Below are 26,778 nucleotides of genomic sequence, written 5' to 3' on the forward strand. Positions count from 1 at the left end.
GGATGATCACTAAACTCATTGTGGTAATCATTTCATGATGTGTGTCAGTCACATCACTATACTCTATACCCTAAACTGAAACAGTGCTGTATGTCAATTATATCTCAATAAAACTCAAAGAAAAAGAAAAGCAAAACAAAAAAATAAAGAGCTAAGCGCATTAAAAAAATAAAACGAAAGATTCTGTTCATTGAAGAAAGAGAAATCAGCTAAACTCTTTCCTCCAACAGAGAATGCACTTATATACTGAGCTTTTATCATAAGCTGGTGATGTATGTGAAAAAGAAGAGTTGAACAAGGGATTGCCAAGCTTCTGCAAAGCTCTCAGAGTGTGTTTTTACACAACCCTCAGGTTAGACGACTAGAAGAGCCAACTCCACTCCATGCCAGGAGGAGAATGACAAAGCAGCATTTGTAAGTCATTTGTGGACTCTGCAAGGACTCACAGGCTCACAGGAACTCTGCAAGGATGGGGGTTACAGGGTACACAAACCACACCAACCTGGGCAGCTACACAGGAGATATACTGAGACCTTAGAAGAGTGCTACTTAAAGTGGTTAAAAAAATTTTTTTTTCTTTTTTTAGCATACTAGTTTGGATAAATGGTAGAATTAAATGTTCTTCATGCTCCAGCTGCTGAGTCAGGTGACTGAGGTTTCCTCCCTGACATGCAAATTAATCCTGTGATTTCTGAGAATTCTATCTGAAAACTAATGACATTTACCAGCACTCGATAACCTTTCTGCTTTCTGGTCAGAGTCCTTTTCAAGATAACCTGCAACAGTGACTGGCAGATACTTTCCTCTCTGACTCTGGATGAGGAAATTGTCTGCGTGTGCAAGTAACTGGGTCTTCCTACCTGCCCCAGTGATTCCCACAAAAGCACACAGAGAGGGCTGGAGGGCTGTGGGAGAAAAGGTCTATTTAAGGATTCCTTATAGTCTGTGTTCCCTTTTTTTTAAGTGGACAAATATTCTGATTTTTATTCAGGGCGAAGACTAAATTTAATCTTGAAATCTTCCCATGACATTTTTCCAACAAAAAGGCATGGGTATGGCATGTGAAGCTAATACTGAAAAAAGAATGATTTCTTCTGTCATTCCTAAAAGGAATCAATTAATTATTTGTGGAATTGTTTGTTAACAATTGTCTGTTTAATTCCCTCTTAGAGCCTGTATGTCTCTTGTTTACACCTGGACCCCCAGAACATGCTACAGTACTTGCCGTATAGAAGGCATTCAGTCAATACTTGGTGAATGAATGCATGAATGCATGCTGGAAATATGGGCAGCTGCCACCAGATGGGCAGTGGAGCCTTAAGGGAGTGTTGCAAAGATATTCTTTTCTGTACACATTTTTATTGCTGTGGATAACTGAGACGCAAGAAAATGACATGAGATCCAATGTTTTGTACCTCATGTTTTGGCAAAAGAGGTGACAAAGAAGCGAGTATGAATTCCAGTTTGAGAAACTCTATATTCAGTTATTTCCAGAAGAGATGATCATAATGAGTCACCCCTGTGATAACAACAACAACAGTGACAAATCCTAACACAGTGTCTGGCAACAGAAGGACCTAATTGGGTGCTGGTTGAGTAAATGAATTTATCAAATGAACTACAAAGAGGTATGTGCAGTGGTTGAGAGTGGTAAGAACGAAGTCTATGGGAGCACAAAGAAAGGAGGGATTCATCCCACGTACCTGGTGCCTAGGCAGACAAAGGGCAGATGGGAAAGGGCTTTTGGGGAAGAGGAAATGCCACTGGGAGCTATAGGAGAGAGGACATTGGACCCCCCTCCTTAAGCATAGATGACCTTGGTTGTACCTAAGTTAGGCTTATATAGCCCTGATGCAGAATAGATGCAATGGATATTTATTGCTGTGCTGCTCAGTACCCTCCTGCTTCACAGGCCAATTTCAAATATGAAGTTGAACTAGAGGATGCCAAGGACAGAATCCTTCCCCAGTGGCCAGAGTGAATTGTTCTAGGGGTGGGCACATGATACCAGCCAGGCTAATCCCTGGGATGCTTTTCAAGTGGGACAACAGGGAAGGTCCCCAGTCCCTTTTTGGGGGGTGGGGCATAAATGCAGTTTTATTGGTGCCAATTTTTCTTCCACATGAAAGAAACTGACTAAAACCAAACATGGAGAGAAATGTAGACAAAGGAGATGGAGATTGTACTGATGGATAGAAATTTCGGGTCCATAGCACTCTGAGGCCCATCTCACACTGTATCCTTCCAATAAGACTCCTTTTTGTCCAAGCTACTTCGAACTGGAGTTCCGTCACCTGCAAACAAGAGTCCCGACTAATCCATATACTAGAGTGGTGTGTCTCCCCTTTGAGATACCAAGTATTTCCCACATTGGCCTGAAATATCCACAATTATTCATAGTGTTTAAGACAGTGAAGGCCACTATTACAACATAAATATATTATCGTGGGGTATGGAGACAGTGGGAGGGAGAAAAACTTTAAGCTGTTAAAGATTTCGTCTGTTAACACCTTAATGAGATTATATCTTTCACACAACCTGGCAGAGCTTCCTAATGTGGCCCTTAAGGGGTAAAAATAGAAAAAGAATGTTTAATAGAAGTGGGCAAACCATTGGGAACAGGGCAGCCCATGTCTGTGTGTGTGTGTGTGTGTGTGTGTGTGTGTGTGTGTGTGTGCACCCATGCCCCAGCAGAACTCTGGAGGAGAGGTTCACCAAAAGGAAGTCAGAAAAGCAAGAAGAACTACAATCCTGCAGCCTGTGGAACAAAAACCACATTCACAGAAAGATAGACAAGATGAAAAGGCAGAGGGCTATGTACCAGATGAAGGAACAAGATAAAACCCCAGAAAAAAAATGAAATGAAGTGGAGGTAGGCAACCTTCAAGAAAAAGAATTCAGAATAATGATAGTGAAGATGATCCAGGACCTCGGAAAAACAATGGAGGCAAAGATAGAGAAGATGCAAGAAATGTATAACAAAGACCTAGAAGAATTAAAGAACAAACAAACAGAGATGAATACAATAACTGAAATGAAAACTACACTAGAAGGAATCAATAGCAGAATAACTGAGGCAGAAGAACGGATAAGGGACCTGGAAGACAGAATGGTGGAATTCACTGCTGCAGAAAAGAATAAAGAAAAAAGAATGAAAAGAAATGAAGACAGCCTAAGAGAACTCTGGGACAACATTAAATACAAGAACACTTACATTACAGGGGTCCCAGAAAGAGAAGAGAGAGAGAAAGGACCAGAGAAAATATTTGAAGAGATTATAGTTGAAAATTTCCCTAACATGGGAAAGGAAATAGCCACCCAAGTCCAGGAAGTGCAGAGAGTCCCATACAGGATAAACCCAAGGAGAAACACGACAAGACACATAGTAATCAAATTGGCAAAAAATAAAGACAAAGAAAAATTATTGAAGGCAGCAAGGGAAAAACGAAAAATAACATACAAGGGAACTCCCATAAGGTTAACAGCTGATTTCTCAGCAGAAACTCTACAAGCCAAAAGGGAGTGGCATGATATACTTAAAGTGATGAAAGGGAAGAACCTACAACCAAGATTACTCTACCTGGCAAGGATCTCATTCGGATTCAATGGAGAAATCAAAAGCTTTACAGACAAGCAAAAGCTAAGAGAAGTCAGCACCACCAAACCAGCTCTACAACAAATGCTAAAGAAACTTCTCTAAGTGGGAAACACAAGAGAAGAAAAGGACCTACAAAAACAAACCCAAAACAATTAAGAAAATGAACACAGGAATATACATATCGATAATTACGTTGAATGTGAATGGAGTAAATGCTCCAACCAAAAGACACAGGCTTGCTGAATGGATACAAAAACAAGACCCATATATATGCTGTCTACAAGAGAACAACTTCAGACCTAGGGACACATACAGACTGAAAGTGAGGGGATGGAAAAGGATATTCCATGCAAATAGAAATCAAAAGAAAGCTGGGGTAGCAATACTCATATCAGATAAAATAGACTTTAAAATAAAGAATGTTACAAGAGACAAGGAAGGACACTACATAATGATCAAGGGATCAATCCAAGAAGAAGATATAACAATTATAAATATATATGCACCCAACATAGGAGCACCTCAATACATAAGGCAACTGTTAACAGCTATAAAAGAGGAAATTGACACTGACACAATAATAGTGGGGGATTTAACACCTCACTTACCTCAATGGACAGATCATCCAAAAAGAAAATAAGTAGGTTTAAACAGAAGGTTTAAATGACAGAATAGACCAGACAGATTTAATTGATATTTATAGGACATTCCATCCAAAAACACTAGATTACACTTTCTTCTCAAGTGCACACAGAACATTCTCCAGGATAGATCTCATCTTGGGTCACAAATCAGGCCTCAGTAAATTTTAAAAAATTGAAATCATATCAAGCATCTTTTCTGACCACAACGCTATGAGATTAGAAATGAAGTACAGGGAAAAAACTGTAAAAAACACAAACACATGGAGGCTAAACAATACATTACTAAATAACCAAGAGATCACTGAAGAAATCAAACAGGAAATGAAAAAATACCTACAGACAAATGACAATGAAAACACGACGATCCAAAATCTATGGGATGCAGCAAAAGCAGTCCTAAGAGGGAAGTTTATAGCTATACAAGCCTACCTCAAGAAACAAGAAAAATCTCAAATAAACAATCTAACCGTACACCTAAAGGAACTAGAGAAAGAACAAACAAAACCCAAAGTCAGCAGAAGGAAAGAAATCATAAAGATCAGAGCAGAAAAAAATGAAATAGAAACAAAGAAAACAATAGCAAAGATCAATAAAACTAAAAGCTGGTTCTTTGAAAAGATAAACAAAATTGATAAACCATTAGCCAGACTCATCAAGAAAAAGAGGGAGAGGACTCAAATCAATAAAATTAGAAATGAAAAAGGAGAAGTTACAACAGACATTGCAGAAATATAAAGCATCTTAAGAGACTACTACAAGCAACTCTATGCCAATAAAATGGACAACCTGGAAGAAATGGACAAATTCTTAGAAAGGTATAACCTTCCATGACTGAACCAGGAAGAAACAGAAAATATGAACAGACCAATCACAAGGAATGAAATTGAAATTGTGATTAAAAATCTTCCAACAAACAAAAGTCCAGGACCAGATGGTTTCGCAGGTGAATTCCATCAAACATTTAGAGAAGAGCTAACACCCATCCTTCTAAAACTCTTCCAAAAAATTGCAGAGGAAGGAACACTCCCAAACTCATTCTATGAGGCCACCATTACCCTGATGCCAAAACCAGACAAAGACACTAGAAAAAAAGAAAATTATAGACCAATATCGCTGATGAATATAGATGCAAAAATCCTCAACAAAATATTAGTAAACAGAATCCAACAACACATTAAAAGAATCATACACCATGATCAAGTGGTATTTATCCCAGGGATGCAAGGATTCTTCAGTATACGCAAATCAATCAATGTGATACACCATATTAACAAATTGAAGAATAAAAACCATATGATCATCTCAATAGATGGAGAAAAAGCTTTTGACAAAATTCAACACCCATTTATAATAATAAAAAAAAAAGTGGGCATAGAAAGTGGGCATAGAGGGAACCTACTTCAACATAATAAAGGCCATATATGACAAATCCACAGCAAACATCATTCTCAATGGTGCAAAACTGAAAGCATTTCCTCTAAGATCAGGAATGAGACAAGGATGTTCACTCTCACCACTATTATTCAACATAGTTTTGGAAGTCCTAGCCATGGCAATCAGAGAAGAAAAAGAAATAAAAGGAATAAAAATTGGAAAAGAAGAAGTAAAACTGTCATTGTTTGCTGATGACATGATACTATACATAAAGAATCCTAAAGATGCCACCAGAAAACTACTAGAGCTAATCAATGAATTTGGTAAAGTTGCAGGATACAAAATCAATGCACAGAAATCTCTTGCATTCCTATACACTAATGATGATAAATCTGAAAGAGAAATTATGGAAACTCTCCCATTTACCATTGCAAAAAAAAGAAAACCTTGGAATAAATCTACCTAGGGAGACAAAAGACCTGTATGCAGAAAACTATAAGACACTGAAGAAAGAAATTAAAGATGATACCAACAGATGGAGAGATATACCATGTTGTTGGATTGGAAGAATCAATATTGTGAAAATGACTATACTACCCAAAGCAATGTACAGGTTCAATGTAATCCCTATCAAATTACCAATGGCATTTTTTACAGAACTAGAACAAATCATCTTAAAATTTGTATGGAGACACAAAAGACCCCGAATAGCCAAAGCAGTCTTGAGGGAAAAAAATGGAGCTGGAGGAATCAGACTTCCTTACTTCAGACTGTACTACAGAGCTACAGTAATCAAGACAATATGGTACTGGCACAGAAACATAGATCAATGGAACAAGATAGAAAGCCCAGAGATAAACTCACGCACCTGTGGTCAATTAATCTATGACAAAGGAGGCAAAGATATACAATGGAGAAAAGACAGTCTCTTCAATAAGGGGTGCTGGGAAAACTGGACAGCTACATGTAAAAGAATGAAATTAGAGCACTCCGTAACACTGTACACAAAAATAAACTCAAAATGGATTCAACACCTAAATGTAAGACCACACGCTATAAAACTCTTAGAGGAAAACATAGGAAGACCACTCTTTGACATAAATCACAGCAAGATCTTTTTTGATCCACCTCCTAGAGTAATGGAAATAAAAACAAAAATAAACAAATGGGACCTAATGAAACTTCAAAGCTTTTGCACAGCAAAGGAAACCATAAACAAGACGAAAAGACAACCCTCAGAATGGGAGAAAATATTTGCAAATGAAGCAATGGACAAAGGATTAATCTCCAAAATATATAAACAGCCCATGCAGCTCAATATTAAAGAAACAAACAACCCAATCCAAAAATGGTCATTTTTGGATTGGGGAAATAGACATTTCTCCAAGAAGACATACAGATGGCCAAGAAGCACGTGAAAAGCTGCTCAACATCACTAATTATTAGAGAAATGCAAATCAAAACTACAATGAGGTATCACCTCACACCAGTCAGAATGGGCATCATCAGAAAATCTACAAACAACAAATCCTGGAGAGGGTGTGGAGAAAAGGGTACCCTCTTGCACTGTTGGTGGGAATGTAAATTGATACAGCCACTATGGAGAACAGTATGGAGGTTCCTTAAAAAACTAAAAATAGAATTACCATATGATCCAGCAATCCCACTACTGGGCATATACCCAGAGAAAACCATAATTCAAAAAGACACATGCACCCCAATGTTCATTGCAGCACTATTTATAATAGCCAGGTCATGGAAGCAACCTAAATGACCATCGACAGACGAATGGATAAAGAAGTGGTACATATATACAATGGAATATTACTCAGCCATAAAAAGGAATGGAATTGGGTCATTGAGATGTTGATGGACCTAGAGACTGTCATACAGAGTGAAGTAAGTCAGAAAGAGAAAAAGAAATATCGTATATTAATGCATGTATGTGGAACCTAGAAAAATGGTACAGATGAACCGGTTTGCAGGGCAGAAGTTGAGACACAAATGTATTGCACAAATGTATGGACACCAAGGGGGGAAAACCGTGGTGGGGTGGGGATGGTGGTGTGCTGAATTGGGTGATTGGGATTGACATGTATACACTGATGTGTATAAAACTGATGACTAATAAGAACATGCAGTATAAACAAACAAACAAACAAGCAAGTAATACTAAACTTTCTTTGGGTTATTTGTATGGAAATATGTTAATATAAATGTTTCAGACATTACATGAAATTTCTAAAAATCTTATATGTTCTGGTAGAATGTTATAAGTCATAATTCTAGTTATTACTTTAAAATGTATATCTCAGAAATAACTAAATTTCCTTGTCAACTGCATTATATGAACTTTCATCAAATCTTTAACCGTGGTCGTTTTTAAGTCTTTTGTCATTTACAGACAGTTCTGGGTGTACTCTGATGCTTTTGTAAAAATGTTCCTATAAAAGGGTTTCATCTTCAAGGAATTCATGGAAAAGACTCTGACAAGCACAGGTTTCTGGTAACTGACTATACTGCTGAAGTGAATGAATAAGCATTTTCAGAACTCTAATGGAAAACTGATGAATTCATAAAAGTGCTAACAAAAGATCAAGATAAAAAAATTAATTACATGGGACTGAGTGAACTGATGAGGATGATTATAATTTTTGTGACTTTTTGTTTGAATTAAAAAAAAAGGAAGTCAGGGGGCTATAAAAATAAAAATAACAGCTTTTTATAGAGTTGTGTCCATCATGGTCATACTAAGTATTATTGTATATTATTATAACTAAAACTTATAAAACTTCAGTATTTTCATATATATGAAAATTGTATTTATTTGAGAAATGGAAAATACATATAAAAGAATCTAAAATTTACTTTAGCAGTGGGAGAAATAATCAGGTACATCAGAATTTAGTTCCAATTCTGTCTCCGTACTATATTGGCTAGGTAATCCTTGACAGGATTCAATCTCTCTGAAATTAATTTTTCTCATCTTGAAAATGTCGTTAATTCTACTTCTAACGGTGAGTGTCCAATATCGAGTGTCAAATATCAAAAGGGAGCTGTGTAGTACAGTGGTTAAGGACTTTGCCTGATGTGGGAGAAGGATTTACATACTTAACATTGATGAGGTTGAGTAAACCCCTCTAGCCCTTAATTTGAAGTATCAGCATAATTCTTGATGTATTTAATCTTAAAAAAAAAGTCCTAGTTCTGTTCACTTAAATGCCCTAGAAACAATGATTAACCCAATAGCAAAAAGTACCTCTAGCATGTACTTACTATGACTTCTAAACGCCATTTTTCTATCGAAAGGGACTAGATTTGTCAAAGACTACTGAGGTCATGGCAAAAGAACTTGGAAGCCAATTTGAAGAAGTTCCCACTGGCTAAAGATGGGATACTCAATAAAGATAATAACTGCAATGATTTGACATACATCAAACATGTTTTAATCCAGGAGTTCATATTGATACTAAGGAAGAAAAACTCACTGGTCAACTTTGGAGGATGTTAGGGAATCAAATCATTGTTTTAAAACTGGTAAATAAAAGGAAAGGAACAAACATCCTGCCTTTATAGAGGGTAGTGCACAGTAACCAAATACTTGATGAGGGGAAATTCCTCTTTATACATGAGTTAGAGTATCGCCATTTTGCAAATCCCAATTGAATTAATGGATCTAAACAATGATCATCAATGACTGCTTACACTGAAAAAAGACCACCAGACATTTTGTACCTCAAGATGGTAACACACTTTATTTCCTATGGTGTAATGTTAACATAAACATGCACACAAACACAAGTCTAACCTGAGTCTAATTTAGGCACTAGATCCAACCACCAATTTATAGAAATATAGTGGGTAGGAAAACAAAATGGAACCACAAGGAAACAACACAATCAGCAGAATCCAGACTATGGGAAATTTTATGGGACAAACAACTTGTTTTATTCAGCAGCAAAAACTAAATATGCAAGGGGGGAAAAAAAGCTGATTAGGGAACCTACAGAGTAAAAGAGATTTAAGAAAGTAATCTTAGTATTTGGCCTTATTTTGATCCTTATTCAAACAAACTGGAAGTATTGAACACTGACTTGGAAGTTGAGATCAAGAAATTACTGCCACTATTTTAGGCGTGACAAAGATAGAACGGTATATTTTTAAAAATCCTATTCTTGACAGATAGATATTGAAATATTTACAGATAAAATGCTGGGTATTGAAAAGACATGCTTCAAAATAATTAACAGAGAGAAGAGGGTGGGGATCTAGATAAAACAAGATTGGTTATGAGCTGATCGTTGAAATTTGGTGATGAGCACATAAAAATTTATCATATTATTCTCACTTTTGTATATACTTGAAAATTCCCATAATGAAAAGTTAAAATAAAAGAACTCTTCTTGGGTTTAAAGCTGAGCTCAGTCCTTTGCTTGCAGAGTTAGTGAACTGTTCTTGCTTCATTTGTCAAATGCGGATAATCAAAGTGCCTGTCTCATAGGGTTTTTTAGAAGGAGTAGAAAGAAATAATAGGTATGAAACACTTAGAAGAGCTGTTTATGGCACATAGTATGTGCTCAACCAAGTTACCTATTGATACTGTTTATTATTATTATTATTGTGTATTGTTACGTAGATGCAGTCCCATTATAAAATCCAGCAGGAAAGAGGATTCTTCTCTGGTTCTCAGGGCAGACAAGTTGAATGGACAGGCAGAGACTTTTTGTTTCATTCAAGATGCATCATCACTGAACTGGGATGGTGATAGATAATTCCCCACCCCACCTCAACTCCGTAGGTAAAGTGCTCTCCTGTCTAAATACGTTAAATCAGCACACACATTCACTGTGGAGGATCCAGGTTACAATGGCTCTTTTTAGTTGAGCAAATGGCTTAAAAGCACTAATCATCAGTGGAATTCAAGCTAGTTAAAAGGCAGAGTCAATTAAGAATCTTTAACGTGTGCAATAAAACAGATAGGCACAATTATTACATTAATCAAAGATGCTCTAGGCCCGTGCTTTCCAACTTCAATTGCACATGAATCACCTGGGGATCTCTTAAACTGCAGAGTCTGGTTTAATTTGGGGCAGGGCCTGAAATTTTGCATTTCTGACAAACTTTCAGGTGATGCTGAAGAGGCTAGTCCATGTCAACTTGGTGTCCCAAGTTCCTTGTTACTGGGAAATGATCTGACACACACTTCAGTAGGATTTGGGCTTCAATGGTTTGGATAAAAGATAACTAGGATAATTGCTCTGAAATACTAATTGGAAGAATTCATTTCTGATTCTTTGGCTTTGGTAAATGTTCCATCTACCAAAATAAATGACACATACTTATTTTCAGGTGTTAAATCTCTAGTGCCCATCTTGGAACCCCTTTAAAGAAGAGATTTTACTAAGCGGGGGGTGGTGGAAGAAGGATGGATTGGGAGTTTGGGATTAGCAGACGCAACTATTATATATAGAATCGATAAACAACAAGGTCCTACTGTATAGCACAGGGAATTATATTCAATATTCTTTGATAAACCATAATGGAAAAGAATATAAAAAAAGAATGTACATATGTGTATAACTGACTCATTTTACTGTACAGCATAAATTAACATAATATTATAAATTAAATTAAAAAAAATTTAAAAAAGAAGACATTTCAGGTGTCAAAAATGTCCCCAAAGAGAAAACTGTACAATTTTTTTTTTTTTTTGGCGGTACACGGGCCTCTCACTGTTGTGGCCTCTCCCGTTGCGGAGCACAGGCTCCGGACGCGCAGGCCCAGCGGCCATGGCTCACGGGCCCAACCGCTCTGTGGCACGTGGGATCCTCCCGGACCGGGGCACGAACCCGCATCCCCTGCATCGGCAGGCGGACTCTCAACCACTGTGCCACCAGGGAAGCCCCAGAAGTGTAAAATTTAATTCTCTAATGAAGTTTTCTTGCCTGCTTTGCAGACCTCGGCATAATCCTAATTTTGTATTCCTTCCCTTTCTGTCCTAAACCAGCAATGGGATGTAGGAATAAATATTTCAAGAACAGGTCAATAATGTTGTGAATGCAAAGATGGCCCATCATGATAAAAGTTCCGACTGAAAAAAAAAACAACAACCCTGAAACCTGGCTTGGTCTAAGTTGCATTCTGGGAAATGGATTTTGAAACTAACTCTTTGGCAACCTTGAGAATGATGTGCTGTGTCACAGGGGAAGTATCCTTTTGAGAAGCTCTCTCATGTTTATAATTTTCCCTGAACCTAGACAGGAAAGGCAAGGATGAGCTGTCTAAGCCATGAGGATAGTCAGCCTCTCGGTCATTCCTCACCTGTTGTGATCACGTGTGTTCCACACAATGTAGAATAATGTGTTCAAGTTGCCATATTAAGGTGAAAAATTATTGTGCCCCAAATGGTTCTGAGGTTAAATAAGTTTGGAAAGCTCAGGGTTAAAGAAAGTTTAACTGGCCTCCTTCCTCTAGGTCTTCTCTGAGACCTTAAAATATTCATGGACATTGGAACCTCCTAGAGGGGTCCACAGGACTTCGGCCTCCTAATCAGATTTGACCACACACCTTTTTTAGTTTTTAAAGAACTATCTCTTAAGATAAGGATTTGGCAGACTCCACCTTGAGAAGTGCTGATCTAGGGGAGCTGGGACAAAGTTTGTCTTATTGACTTTCAATGAACAGAACACAGCAGTGAAAATAGTTGTGGGTATATGGTGTGGGGTTGGGAGTTTCTAGAGATCTCTGAGGTTAGTAAAAACCCCCTTTTGGCAAAATAAAAGTCTCATAGCCAATAGGAATAACAAGCTAAAAAAGTCATTAATACTAATTATTTAAGATATTAAATTTACAAACCACATTTGCAGGTGTTCAAAATCTTCTCTGAGACAAGTGGTGAATTTTGCCTTTTTTGTACCTTAGGGTTTTCATCTGTCTAATGGAGTAGTGATGTCCTCCTCACAGGATGGTCATGAGGACAAAGGACAACATGGGCAAAACATGTAAGACTCCTGTAGATGGTGGCTTTATTCCCACTATTATGATGAGTGTTTTTTGGAAGTAACAGCTTCCCTTTATTATACAGGTTTTTGATGAGCTAGTGGTAGGTTCATATTAAGATCATCTGGGAGAACATTTAAAAAATATGCATGCCCAGACTACTACTCAGTCCCCATGAATCATAATTTGGTGATAATAATGGGGAAGGATGCATGTATATATGAAAAAGTTTCTCCCTGTGATGGTTATGATACATCCAAAACACCTTCAATGCATTTAAGACAAATTTCTAAATTGTGATCCCACCTCTCCTGGGATATGGTCCTTGGAATCAAAGGTTTCTGTGGTTAAATAATTAGAAATATTATATACTAGTACCTTCCCCCCCTCCCCCTTTATTAAAGTATCTGAGAAGTTCTGCAATACACACTATTGGAAAACTTGTAACCTATTGCCTTCTGATCTTATTTGACAGTGCAACATGTATTTTTCTTGCAACTCTCATCAACATCCTTGTTCAACACATTTGAGAAATATTATATATAGAGTTAGACAGAAGAGAATTCTATCCATATTCAGAAATATTTTTGCACTGAAGACATAAGGGAGAAGCAAGATCGCACAGAGCAGCTAAAATTCCTCCTCCCCAGGGAGCTGGCTAGGCCTGCTTTTATTCTTCCTGCTGCTTGTTACTTACATGTGGAAAGAATATTGAAAACGATAAATGTGTGTTTTCAAGTAAGCAATTCTGGGTAAAGTCTGGGTGAGAGTCAAAGGACCAGGGAGGTGAGCTACTGCAAACCTTAAGAGCTGAGACTGGACAAACTTGGCTTTGAATCGTGGTTCCAATACTTCCCAGCTTAGTGACCTTGGGCAAGTTGCTTCACGTTTCTGTGCCTCACTTACCTTATAAGGGCTTTACAAAAGTGCATTATTATTAGTACTATTTATCCCTGTTCTTATAGAAGTGGAAAAGCACATTTAAGCAAAGTGAGGGGGAGAATCAAGAATTGAAATAGAATAGAGAATTCTGGAAACTTTCAAAATCAAATAAATCTTGTTCCCTTTACAAGTGAATTTATTTATTTATTTTTTTTGGTAAATCATTACACCAAGTACCCTATGAGAATTCAGGGTTAGAGTTTGAGAGATGTGATTAACTTGAATTGGCTGGTTTATAGCAGTGGAGCGTGAATGACCCTTTCATCCAGCTCTTCATTCTAGTCAAATCCCAAACTATCAGACTAATTAATATACAAGAAACAGCTTGGGAGCCGCTGCCAATGGCAAAAAAGAGAAGGGACTGGGTGAACCTCAACAGCGCCGAAATAACTGCCCGAGAAAGAGAATAAAAGACTCAGAGTTGTGGTGGGCTGGCTGAAGGGTAGATTTACAAGCACACACACGTTTTCTGCTCCCAGAACTTAAAAACAACAACAACAACAAAAACCAGGGCTTCCCTGGTGGCGCAGTGGTTAAGAATCTGCCTGCCAATGCAGGGGACATGGGTTCGAGCCCTGGTCCGGGAAGATCCCACATGCCGCGGAGCAGCTAAGCCCGTGTGCCACAACTACTGAGCCTGCACTCTAGAGCCCACGCACCACAACTACTGAGCCTGCGTGCCACAACTACTGAGACTGCATGCCACAACAACTGAGCCCACACGCCACAACTACTGAGCCCACAAGCCACAACTGAGTCCGTGCACCACAACTATTGAAGCTCAAGCGCCTAGAGCCTGTGCTCCATAACAAGAGAAGCCCCCACTCACTGCAGCTAGAGAAAGCCTGTGCACAGCAATGAAGACCCAACACAGCCAAAAATAAATAAATAAATAAATAAATTAAAACAACAACAAAACCCAAAACCCGATAGAATAGAATAGAAAGTTTCAGAGTCCTTTGCACGTAGTATGACTGAGGCGGCAGTTTTATACACTCACACACATACCCACATGTGCATGTGTTCATATGCGATATGTATTTCTTATTGTGAGTTATGGTTAAAAAAGCTTGAAAACCTTTGCTCTAGAGGGCAGCCCACAGGGCCCTGAGCCAAGAAATAGATTGTTATTTTGTGTCTAGAATGGCTTTGTGAGCTTACCCAGATCCCACCCTACATTTTTGTAAACACTGGGATGATTGGGTGAGTGTGACAAGGATAAGCAAAGGAGAGAAAACTCAGACGCCAAGCCCCAGGGCAGTGATTGACTCAATAGAGCCTGGGCACCAATGGGAGGACTGAGCCACTATCACAACCACAAAGCAAGATGCCGGTGTGGTGGTCATGGTAGTTTCCATTCCCATTGTAGGAACTGTAGCTGAGGTAGCAGCAATAGACCATTTATTGTGTATCTACAATGCAGCAAACCCTCTATTTTGTTCTTTACTTTCCTTATCTCACCTGAATCACACAGTAAAACTTTGGGAGAGCTATTATTACTATTCCCATTGTAAGGATGAGAGAACAGAGTTCAATCATAGAAAAGCGATTTTATGAGAACTGTTCATCCGGGGCTTTGAGAGAGGCAAAGTGAGGTATGATGAGTGGCCTTCTCTTGAGAAGTTTCTGTCTAGATAACGAAACGTTAGCTCATGAGCATCTCTGAGGAATGAACCACTTGCCTTCCTTCTTCTAAATCCCCTGATTCATCCGTTTTCTCCCCAGCCACAGGCTGTCAGGATGAAGAGGAATGATAGAATTTTATTCTTTTCCATGCATAGAGCAAGGTACCAGATGGGAAATCAACCATTTCAAGGGGAATTTTAATTGAAAACTGGAATATCACACCCAGTTTCGATCAGTCAACACATATTCCCTATGCACGCCATTGATATTTACTGCCAACTATTTACTGGTCTCTAACTATGTGCCTAGCTTCATGCTAAGTAATTCATGTACATATTATTTTATAATCAAGCAGGACCTTATGGGGCCTTTTGGGGGCTGACCTCTCCCCCATATTCCCTGCTTTAGTTCCTTTGTGAAGTCCCTAGATAATAGTATCTGATGCACATTTCCTGAGTTGTTTTACAGACATGAAAACCCCCATCAAATGGAAGATGTTAACTGCTTGATGACCATGAGCACATAGCCCCAAGACCTACTGGAGCCTGTGGATTGATAAACCCTGTGACACCACCCTGTTCCCTCACCATCAACCAATCAGAGAATTGTGCACGAGGAGATCACATACCCTGTGACCCCCCTCCCTTAGCTGGCCTTTAAAAATGTTTTCCTGAAACGCATCGGGGAGTTCAGTCTTTTTGAGCACGAGCTGTCCCAGACTATTTGTATGCAGGCTTACAATAAATGCTGCGTTTCCTTTACTACGACCCAGTGTCAGTAGACTGGCTTTACTGCACGGGGGCACGCAGAAGCAAGTTTGGCTCAGTAACAACTCAGCCTTCAGAAACACCCTATGGAGAGGGTACTATTTCTGTGCCCATTTTCCAGATGAGGGAATGAAGGTGTGAGAGGGTAATAACTTGCCTTAGGTGAGACAGCGAATAAATGGTGGGGTTGGACTTTTGAGTTCAGCTCTGCCAGATGTAGAGCCTGGGCTCTTAACCACCAAACAATCATGATTCCTCCATGATATCCAAGGTATCACACACATAAAGTGGGGATTAAATTAAAATGTTGATGATCACTCCCTGGCCTTAAAGAGGTTTCAGTACTGTTGAGAAGGTAAGACCTACACGAATGGTAAAATAGTTAATGGTACCTTGCTGCTTTTATGCTGCAGTCAAAGGAGTACTAGCAAAAATTCATGGAGGGAGAAATTGCTGAAGCTGAGCTGGGCAGGATGAGCCAGGATTGGATACGCACAGAAAAGTGGGTTGGTCTCAAGAGTAATTGAGCAGATACTAGACTCCTCGGTTTAGAGCAGAGAGCACGGTTTCTTCAGTTGAATGGAGGGGGTCCCCATTTAAGGACTCTGAGGTCTTCAGCAAGTTATTTACCTTTCCCAAGCCTCAGTTTCCCCATCTGTGAGAAGGGGATGATATCCATCTCAGAGAGTTGGTGGGAAGATTAATTGTACCTAAGTGCCTGGGAAAAGGAGGCATCTACTACCTTCTCCTCTACACACCAGATTAAATCCAGTTTCCCAGTAGAGCTGGCTGGCATCTTCCCTTTGCCATTCCAGTTGAAGATCTTAGAAAGAGCCCTACCTGCTGTGTGAAGCCCTTTACAACACGTCTCTGCTTGAGGTTTGTCTCTCCATCCAAGTTGGAGGTTTCCAGATGACAGATCCCACTGGGGTCCGAGGAAAAGAGGAGGAGTATGTCGGCTGGGATGATCTCATTGCATTGCATTTGGATGAAGTCCCCCACTTGCACATCCTTCCAGCACTTCTGCGTGTAGCTCTGCTCTTTTCTGGGGTTGGAGAAAGACAGGGGTCAGAGTGAATGTTAAAGTTCTCCAGAACATGAATGAGTGAATGGAAAAGGTCCCCCTGCACCTAATATCCTCCAGTCAGCCTGTCACAGGACCGCTCTGTATTCTACCTTGCCCCAGATGACCACTCTCATCATCTCTAGAAAAGCTAAGCATGATCTACAGAATCTCACTAGTAAAGATCCCTCCTTATGACCATGTAGACTTTTGATTGACCGTCGGCTATCGACTGGTTGCTGTGCTCAGCCCTTGCTTCCTAGCAGGAGAAAAAATTTAAAGGAGAAGGTGATTATATAGTCATATTAACATAGTGTTCTTAATATACATCACTTCCTAGAATACCCAGTTATCACTGTAGAAAGCAGGGTCACAAAAGAATGGAGTATAGGAAAGACTGCTTCTGGTTATGGGTGGAGAGCAGCAGTGGGAAAGGTGAGAATATAGACCATTGCCTAGGAAGATCTGCAGTGGTGCTGAAATAGGAAGCAGGGAATTAGGAAGATGGCACCCGGAACTTTGATAGGATGGGCCCCACAGTGATCACAGGATCAGAGGGCTAAAGAAATCTGAGAAAATGATGTACTTTCTCTTCCTATCCAATTTATCAAGCTCAGGTAATAACAGGGGCAGCAATTGTGAATTTAGCATTTCTACCGTGCCAAGCACTAGGGTGAATTAATACTTGATTTAATTGCATAATAACTCACTGGAGGAGATGTTATACCCATTTTATAATGAGGAACTTGAGGGTTCAAGAGAAATTTCCCAAGGCCTTACAGAAACAGAGCTGAACCCCGAGTCTGGGTCCAACTTGACACCAAACCCAGTTTTCACTGCTTGAATATCCTACCTCCTGGAAATCATTCCCCTCTTTCCTCTCCAGTGGAACGGCAGCATCAGCTTTTACAGCCCTTGCAGAAGGACTCGCTACTCCCCAAGGCAATACATCCGTTTCCAAGAGCCTTCATTTTACGAAATTCTTCCTTCTGATTAGCCAAATATTGAACTAATTCTGCTCTCCCAGGCAATCTGATTTACTCCATCTTCTACCATTAAAAAATATATATATATATTTTAATGAATTCATTTATTTTATTTTTGGCCGTGTTGCGTCTTCGTTGCAGTACGCGGGCTTTTCCCTACTTGCAAGTGGGGGCTATTCTTCGATGCGGTGCGCGGGCTTCTCATTGCGGTGGCTTCTCTTGTTACAGAGCACGGGCTCTAGGCGCCTGGGCTTCAGTAGCTGTGGCTCATGGGCTCTAGAGCGCAGGCTCAGTAGCTGTGGCACATGGGCTGAGTTGCTTCCAGGCATGTGGGATCTTCCCGGAGCAGGGCTCGAACCAGTGTCTCCTGCACTGGCAGACGGATTCTTAATCACTGCGCCACACAGGGAAGCCCTAAAATAATACTTTAAAGTATTCATCGGGTGTCTTCTGAAGCCTTTTGGACTTGCCAAGTCAAATTCAACTTTCCAAGTGCCCTCAATTATTCTGTGTGACACAGTTTCAAGATCTGTCTTAGAGGTGAGGGCTCTTCTGACTAAGGCTGTGTTTGGAAATGTTCCTCTTTAAATGTGGGATCTGGGACCAAACCAATATTCCACATGTGGTCTTTTAAACTAAGTCCAGCTGGCTTGCAGCTGGTTGCCTCTGAGCCCAGCCAGGCCTGGAGAAGCAGGCTCTCTTTTGCTATTTTTCTCCACTGATGCTGAGCCTCTCTGGGCATGTTACTGATTCTGTTTTTGTTGGAATCTGAGCTGCCCTGGGCATGACAAGACCACTCTTCCACGGAGAAAGAGACGTGACGAATTTCACTTTTCTCCTCTGAGTTCGTAAAAGTCCTTGAGGAGGATAAGGGTTTGATGCCTTTCTCCTTTCTTTGGCGGCCCTTTAGAGAACCCCAAGCAAGCCCTCCTAAGACCCCATTTTCCTTGTCAAAAAGATCCTTTCAAAGGAATCCCCCAGTTTCCTGAAATAGATGCACATCCATCTGGAAGACTTTCGGAAGGCCAACCAAGGGAAGGTCTGATCAGAGTCTATAAAATAATCAGGGATTACAGTTAGGGAGCAGTCTTGTAACTCTAAAGACCCACAGAGTTCTGTGGAAGTGCCCATGCTCTAGGGAGCCCAGTGCAGCAGCCACTGGTTAACCGTGGGCAGTATCACCCAAACGGGGACCACTTCTGAGCATTTTGTGGGCAGTGCATCTGTAGCTTTTTTTTTTTTTTTGCGGTACGCGGGCCTCTCACTGCTGTGGCCTCTCCCATTGTGGAGCACAGGCTCCGTTTTTTTTTTTGTTTTTTTTTTGTTTTTTTTTTTTTTGCGGTACGCGGGCCTCTCACTGTTGTGACCTCTCCCGTTGCGGAGCACAGGCTCCGGACGCGCAGGCTCAGCGGCCATGGCTCACGGGCCCAGCTGCTCCGCGGCATGTGGAATCTTCCTGGACCGGGGCACGAGCCCGTGTCCCCTGCATCGGCAGGCGGACTCTCAACCACGGCGCCACCAGGGAAGCCCCATCTGTAGCATTTTAATAATAATAATTCTTTTAATGGAAAAATGATGTAACAGGTTTCTAAGCACTTTTTCATTCCATCAACTTATTTTAGAGCAGCTTATCATCTGCTCTTATTTTTTTATTTTTTATTTTTACCATGGAAAATAGAGACAGTCCCCCCAGATCTGTTTCTCACTGCCATTTCAGAAAAACATTTATCTGTTGATTCAGGGAAGAATTTTTTTCTTCAGAGCAGCCTTGGGAACACCTGTTAAATGTCCAAATATGAAGCTACTTAAAGAAATTGGAATGGCAGATACTCTCCACTGGAAAAGGAATCTTGTATGGTGAAGGAGGGAGGCTTTCCCTAGTGCTTTTTTTTTCCTTTTTGAGAGGGCACTTAAAGAAAAGGATCCTTGAATATTACAGCAAAATTGCTCCAAGGAATAAAGGATTATCACTCAACTTGTCCTTACTCTTCTCCCCTTTGACTTCTGCCCTATTGGGTAATGCCTTTGGGGATGGCCCACCATTGGTTGCTTGCTGTAATCTCAGCAATCTGGCCGGTATTGAGATTGGATTTAATGAGAACACCTTTGACTCTGAGCAATATCCTGACTGCTAACACTTCCAAAGCACACTGGTTCAAACCAGAAGGTTTGCAAAAGCTAGTTGGGAACGCTACATACATAGACATACCGAAGGCAAGGCCAATGCACCGCCACCCGTGAACACTGAAATTCATTTTCTTCCTTCTAATAAAGGGCTCCACTGCATATTATGGGATGTAAATTATTAATGGGATGGAAGATGGATGTTATACAGATGAACTTATGAAATATGTGTGTATATATGTATGTGTGTGTGTGTATGTATATATATTTATGAGCAGTCACTTCTGTGAGTTTGGCTGGAGTGCTGTCTTGTCAATTCCCATAATGATGATAGGTATCGCGAGGTCAATGGAACCACACAAGAAGCTATAAGTCAGACTGGTCTCTGTTTTCTTTCTATTATTCTTTGGGTCCCTGGGAGGTCCTGTCCAGTACTGCTGTCCCGTTAATAATCACCTGTCTTTCCTTTAGATGTAATCTTCTCTTCCTTAGGATGCAGTGGTGAAGGGACACTCTTCGTCCCTGTTGTAGGCTTACCCTCCCCTAAACAGAGATTGCCCATCTCCGGGTCACGCTCAAACAGAGGCACATACGCCTCCAGGCACACAACTTGTCGTGTGTGTCCAGGAGCACTGAAGCTATGGGAACAACATGATTTTTGGGGTGTTCAAAATTTTTTTGGGGGGGGACATAATTAAGTAATTTAGCTGGTACAAAATTTGAAGAATTATATATTTATATTGACCCAAATGTAGTAATATTATAGAATCAGAGTCAGATTTTATAGGAATTTTGGGATAAGAACAAGTGGCATCAGGGACATTTCCTTCTTGCACTGGGTTATTCTGTGCTGGTTTCCTGATCCTCTGGGGGCCCACTTTGCCTCCTCAACTGTGGAAAAGGCAAGGGTACATAGCTCCGGGGTTGGGGCGTCCAGTCCGAGGAGGTGCTGAGTGGCTGAATCCAGCTGAGGCAGAAAAGCGGCGTGCTTCTGCATTGAGGGATGCCCAGATGTGGCCACAGCTGGCTGGGAGCCACTCTGAGGAGTCATTCCCCGGTTAATCCAGCCCGTTCGGAACAGCTGCCATGGGTGGACACATGCACACACTCCTGGTCATTTCCCTGCTCAGTGAGTCCACACCTGGGAACTGATTGCTATTTTAGTTTTGTGGCATGTTCACTGCTGCTTAAAAATAAGACAAATCGACGTGGCTGGGGACGAAGACTCCATCTGGCAGATTCTGCCTTGGGGAGAAATTAAGTGGTGCAGTGCTAAATGGCTTTCTGAGAGGAGATAGGGCTTATTAAGAGGTAAATAAACAGCAAGAGAGGTTTATAACCAACTGGATCCTGTGGGGAAGCAGGTGAAAGGGGGGGAATGGAGGAGGAGAAGGTGCTTAAGCTTCCATTGCTCAAGTGCTATGTGGGTTTTGTAAAAAGGGTTTCAAGGAACTAGAGTAGAGGGCATTTATCAGGAAGCTTAGTTGTCTGTGGGATTTCCCATTCAGTGTAGGATGATGGGCTGACCTGGGCTGTCCTTCAGGAAGCTGGAATGTCAGGCCCAGGATGGTCAGCATCGCTACCGCAGGGTGAAAGGGGAAGCCAGTGAGAATGAGTGCAGTCTAGGGGTTAAGAGTGGGTTTGAATCTCAGCTTCACCACTTACTACCTGTGTGACTTGGGGAAGTTACTTAATCTTTCAGAGACTCTATTTCTTCAGTTGAAGGTAATACGTGTATTTGTCTCAGAGAGTTATTGGAAGGATTAGTGACATGATGCATGGAAGGGATTGAGTTCTTGGTTTTGCACTTAGTAAGTACTTAATGAATACAAGCTTCTTTTATGATGTTGATGACAACGATTGTTAATGTTATGGTGAGGGCTAACCACCACCGCCAGCCCCAGCATTTTCTTCTTCGTGCCATTGGGGTCCCCGCTTTATGTCCGTGATTACATTTCATGAATTGGGCTCAGGCACATAATGTGCAAATACAAGGAACTTAAAAAATCCAAACATGTTCCCCAAGTCCAGAAAAGAAGGACCCAAATTCAGCCCACTGAAGACCAAGGGCTCTGGATGCTGGCTACTGGGCAAACTCCCAGAAAAATATATCGTTAAGATCAGGGCTGTCCAGCAAGTTCTTTGTGGATGTCGACAAACTAGTTCCAAAGTTTACATAAAGAGGCAAAAGACCCACACTAGCCAACTCGATATTGAAGGAGAGGATGGACACTACCCATCCTCGAGACTTACTATAAAGTTACAGTAATCAAGACAGTGCGGTATTGGCAAAAGAATAAACAAATGGATCAATGGAACAGAATAGATAGCCCAGAAATAGATTCACATAATTATAGTCAACTGACTTTTGACAACGGAACAAAGGCAATACAACCGAGCAAAGATAATCTTTTCAACAAATGGATATCCATATGCCAAAAAAAAAAAAAAAAAAAGAAAGAAAGAAGAATCCACAGACCTTACACTCTTGACAAAAATTAACTCAGAATGCATCACAGACCTAAATGTAAAATGCAGAACTATAAAACTCCTAGAAGACAACATAGCAGAAAACCTAGATGACCTTGGGTGTGGCGATGACTTTTTAGGTAAACACCATAGGCACTATTCATGAAAGAAGTAACTGAGAAGCTGGACATCATTAAAATTAAAAATTTCTGTTCTGTGAAAGACAATGGTAAGAGAATGAGAAGACGAGCCACCATCTGGGAGAAAATATGTGTTTTGCAAAAGACACGTCTGATAAAGACTCATTATTCAAAATATAGAAAGAAAAAACAAACTCAAAACTCAACAATAAGAGAACAAACAACCCAATTAAAAATGGACAAAAGATCTGAATAGACATCTCACCAAAGAAGATATACAGATGTCAAATAAGCATGAAAAGAGCTCCACATCACATGTCATCAGAGAAATGCAAATTAAAATGAGATACCGCAAAATACCTATTTGAATGCCCCGAATCGTGAACGCTAACACCACCAATTGCTGGTGAGGAGGTACAGCAAGAGGCACTCACACACTGTTGGTAGGAATGCACAACGGTACAGCCACTTTGAAAGACAATTTGGTGGTTTCTTATAAAACTAAACGTATTCTTACTATACGATCTAGCAATCACGTATCCTATTTACCTAAACGAGTTGAAAACTTATGCCATGCAAAAACCCACACATGTATGTTTATGGCAGCTTTATTTGTAGTTTCCAAAACTTGGAAGCATCTAGATGTCCTTCAGTAGGTGAATGAATGAACTATGGTACATGCAGACAATGAAATATTATTCATAGCTAAAAAGAAGTGAGCTATCAAGCCATGCAAAGACATGGAGGGAACTTACATGCATATGGCTAAGTGAAAGAAGCCAATGTGAAAAGGCTACACACTCTATGATTTCAACTGCGAGACATTCTGGAAAAGGCTAAACTATGGAGACAGTAAAAATATCAGTGGTAGCCAGGAGTTGGGAGGTGGGTAGGGATGAACAGGAGGAGCACAGAGGATATTTAGGGAAGTGAAACTACTCTGTATGATACCCTAATGGTGGATACAGGTCGTTATACATTGGACCAAACCCATAGAACGTATAATACCTAGAGTGAGCCATCTTGTAAACTATGGACTTTGGGTGACTATGATGTCTCAATGTTGGTTCATTAATTTCGACAAATGGACCACTTTGGTGAGGGATGTTGATAATGGAGGAAGTTGTGCATGTGTGAGGGCAGAGGGTATACGGGAAATCTCTGTACCTTCCCCTCAGTTTTACTGTGAACCTAGCTCAAAACTCAACAATAAGAGAACAAACAACCCGATTAAAAATGGACAAAAGATCCATTAAAAAAATAAAGTCTTAAAAAAAAAAAAAGGCTGGAGGAAATTTGATAAATCTCCAATTTGGGTGAGGAAACTGACCTGGCCAAGGTGTATAGGAACAAAACTTGGGTTGGAACCTCTGTTCTTTCCATGGCTCCAAGAAGAGTCAAGCGTCCTGTAGCTGGTTCAGGAATACTTGAAATGCCCAACGGTCTTTGTCTTGACAGTGGTGTGCTCACGTAGAGACAATATCGTGGGGTGGTTAAAAGCTCTGGAGTCATGTGAGCCTGACTACAACCCAGAACTACTTCTTACTTCTTACATACAAGGTAGTGTGACCTTGAACCCACTACTTGACTCTATGACCCTCAGTTTATTCATCTATCAAATGGACAAATAAAATCTATTCTACAGGTTAAAGTGAGAGTTCAATAAGATAATACACGAAATGGCCTTAGAGCAAATGGCATTTACTGCTGCTATTAGTATCATCACAGTTATTATTAGCTTGGAGGAAACAGGGTCACTGCTGTGGTGATAGCAGAACAGAATCTGTGTGGTTGTCTATTTTCATGAGCTGTCGTGAATGAGGGGTGGGGCTTTGTGGTTGGAGGAGGAGCTTAGCAAGGGAGAAGGAACTGAAAAGGGAGGAAGGGTCCTGTGGCTTCTGTCCTGACCTGGTCCCACAAAATGGAAATGGAACAGCAGTTAAAGGTTTAGCGTTAAGTTAAAGTTACGCTAAAGACAACGTGGGCCTGGGGCAGAGGGCAGTGAGTGCAGCTGTGTCCCCGCACCCGCCTGTTTGCTACAGACCACGATGATGGGGGCTTTAGACTCAGGCAAGCTCCAGAAAGAAACAGCTGAGGCTGGAGGAGTGGGTAGGAGACCCGGACCCCTGGCTCGGATGGAAATATTGGGGGACATGAACATATTAACTATACCTGAGGATGCCCAGATATATCTGGGGAGGCCTGAGTATTAGGGCGGGAAGAATGAAGACCCAAATCAGCAGCTTGGGGCATCTGTATTTATGTGAATTCATTAACACCCAGAGGCCTAATTGTTTCATGTGTCTTCTACTTTCAACTATGCAATAAGCTTGCTGACAGCTGGGATGACCCTGGGTCTTATATCTCCATACCTACGTGGAGTCTGGTATGGTGTCTAGCGCACAGGGGAGTGTTCAGGAAATATTCACTAATTGATTCCTTGTAGATTTGTCTTGAACATGAGGCAGTAGAGGAAAAGCTTTTCCTAATCTTAAGTCATTTTGACATCTATCTCTTTTTGTTATGGACGCACTAACGGAGACTTCCAAAAATGATATCATAATAATATAATATGATGGATGATATGAATAGATATGATGAGATGATATAATATAATGTATTTAATGTAATGTAATATAATAAACTTATTTGTATTAAGTGCCTATAATAAGCCCAGCACTTAACCAACGTTACCATTTAGCTGCCTAATAATGACACAACTTCTATTGTTATTGTTATCTGTGTTTCATAGATGAGGAAACTTAAGCCCAGAAAGGTTATCTAACTTGTGTAAGGTCACATAGGTGTGTCTGCCAGGACATAGGAGTGATAGCTGTGGGGACTTCAGGGCTCAGCGTGGTCTCTTGGTCCTGTTCGAAAGTGCAGTACTAAGCAGATGACGCCTCAGAACCTGGCGACATAAACATAACTGAGGCTGGGTCGGGAACAGGAGCCTCAGCTTTTGGAATTGTGAGCTCCATAATGGCAAATCAGAGGCTATAAACGCTCACCCGCTCACATACAAATCACGCCTGTTGACACAAGTGCAGAGCTTCAGGGACACCTGAATTCTTGTTTTTTGATTCTTCCACCCATTGAGTTTGGGGGAGAACCTAATGCACTCTATCCTGAAATGACAAGCTGAATTGGCCCACATAGTTTATGGCCTTCTGTGAGCACAGGGCGAGGCCATGGGAGTCGGGTGGGCACTTGCAAAACCGACCCTTTAGAGAGGATGCTACTTGGCTGGTGCCAAATGCAGAGCAAAGACCTGCAGAGTGGATGCAGCGGTCTGCTGGTCTGTCAACTACAGCCAGTGGCACTTTTCATAGTCATGCTTCAAATGACACTATGATCCTCTGTTTTGTGCACTTTCAGATTCTTTCCCCAGGCCTAGTTTGCTACGTTATGATAGCTTGGAGTCAAGTTCTATGGTAAAGCGTTTGTCCTCTTCTATGCGGTTCAAAACCCCAGCCAATGATCTGTCTATCTTACTCCCCTTGAGTCAAGCTCATGGTGACTCTTGGCTATCAAGGTTATCGAACTCTCCTTAGTAATATTTTAGGCAACATTTTCTGAGGGCTACTGAATGCCAGGAACTATACTAAGCATTTTACATGCATTACTTCATTTAACAGCTGCAGCAAACCGAGGATATAGTTTTAGGGTAAAGAATACATATTGTATTTCGATATTAGGACGGCCCTGGCAAAGCCTGAATTCTACCCTGTCAATCATTTCATATCCTCTCGGTTTCCCAGAGGGATGTTATATGGAGGAAAATGATAGTAGAATGGGGATCCAATAGCTACTATATTAAGAGCCACACAAATATGATATTTGAATGTACATTCTATGTTAGAAGCTGGGTTGGGAGAAGTGGCTTAGGCTCCGGGCCAGATGAAGCCACCTAAATCCCTCGCCTAAATCTAAACCCTGGTCTGGGTGTGCTCAGGAGTGACGTGGAAACGGAGTTAGGGGAAAGAGGTCCAGGCTCTAGAAGGGTTTCCCAAATTCAGATTTTAAATCCTGCCACATAGAATAGA

At 40.7% G+C, this 26,778-nt stretch overlaps 1 protein-coding gene across 1 annotated transcript in view; it reads right to left on the minus strand.

The window, feature by feature from the left end:
• Positions 1-26,778, minus strand: part of ATP10B (ATPase phospholipid transporting 10B (putative)) — a gene marked incomplete at both ends in the record, with an annotated part of 61,189 nt that overhangs the window by 26,035 nt on the left and 8,376 nt on the right. Inside the window, 1 exon segment of the mRNA XM_082650349.1 lies at positions 16,791-16,995. Coding sequence (XP_082506475.1) covers positions 16,791-16,995 — 205 coding nt within the window.

The sequence above is a fragment of the Grampus griseus genome (assembly GCF_964374135.1).
Source record: "Grampus griseus genome assembly, chromosome: 3".
Taxonomy (NCBI): domain Eukaryota; kingdom Metazoa; phylum Chordata; class Mammalia; order Artiodactyla; family Delphinidae; genus Grampus; species Grampus griseus.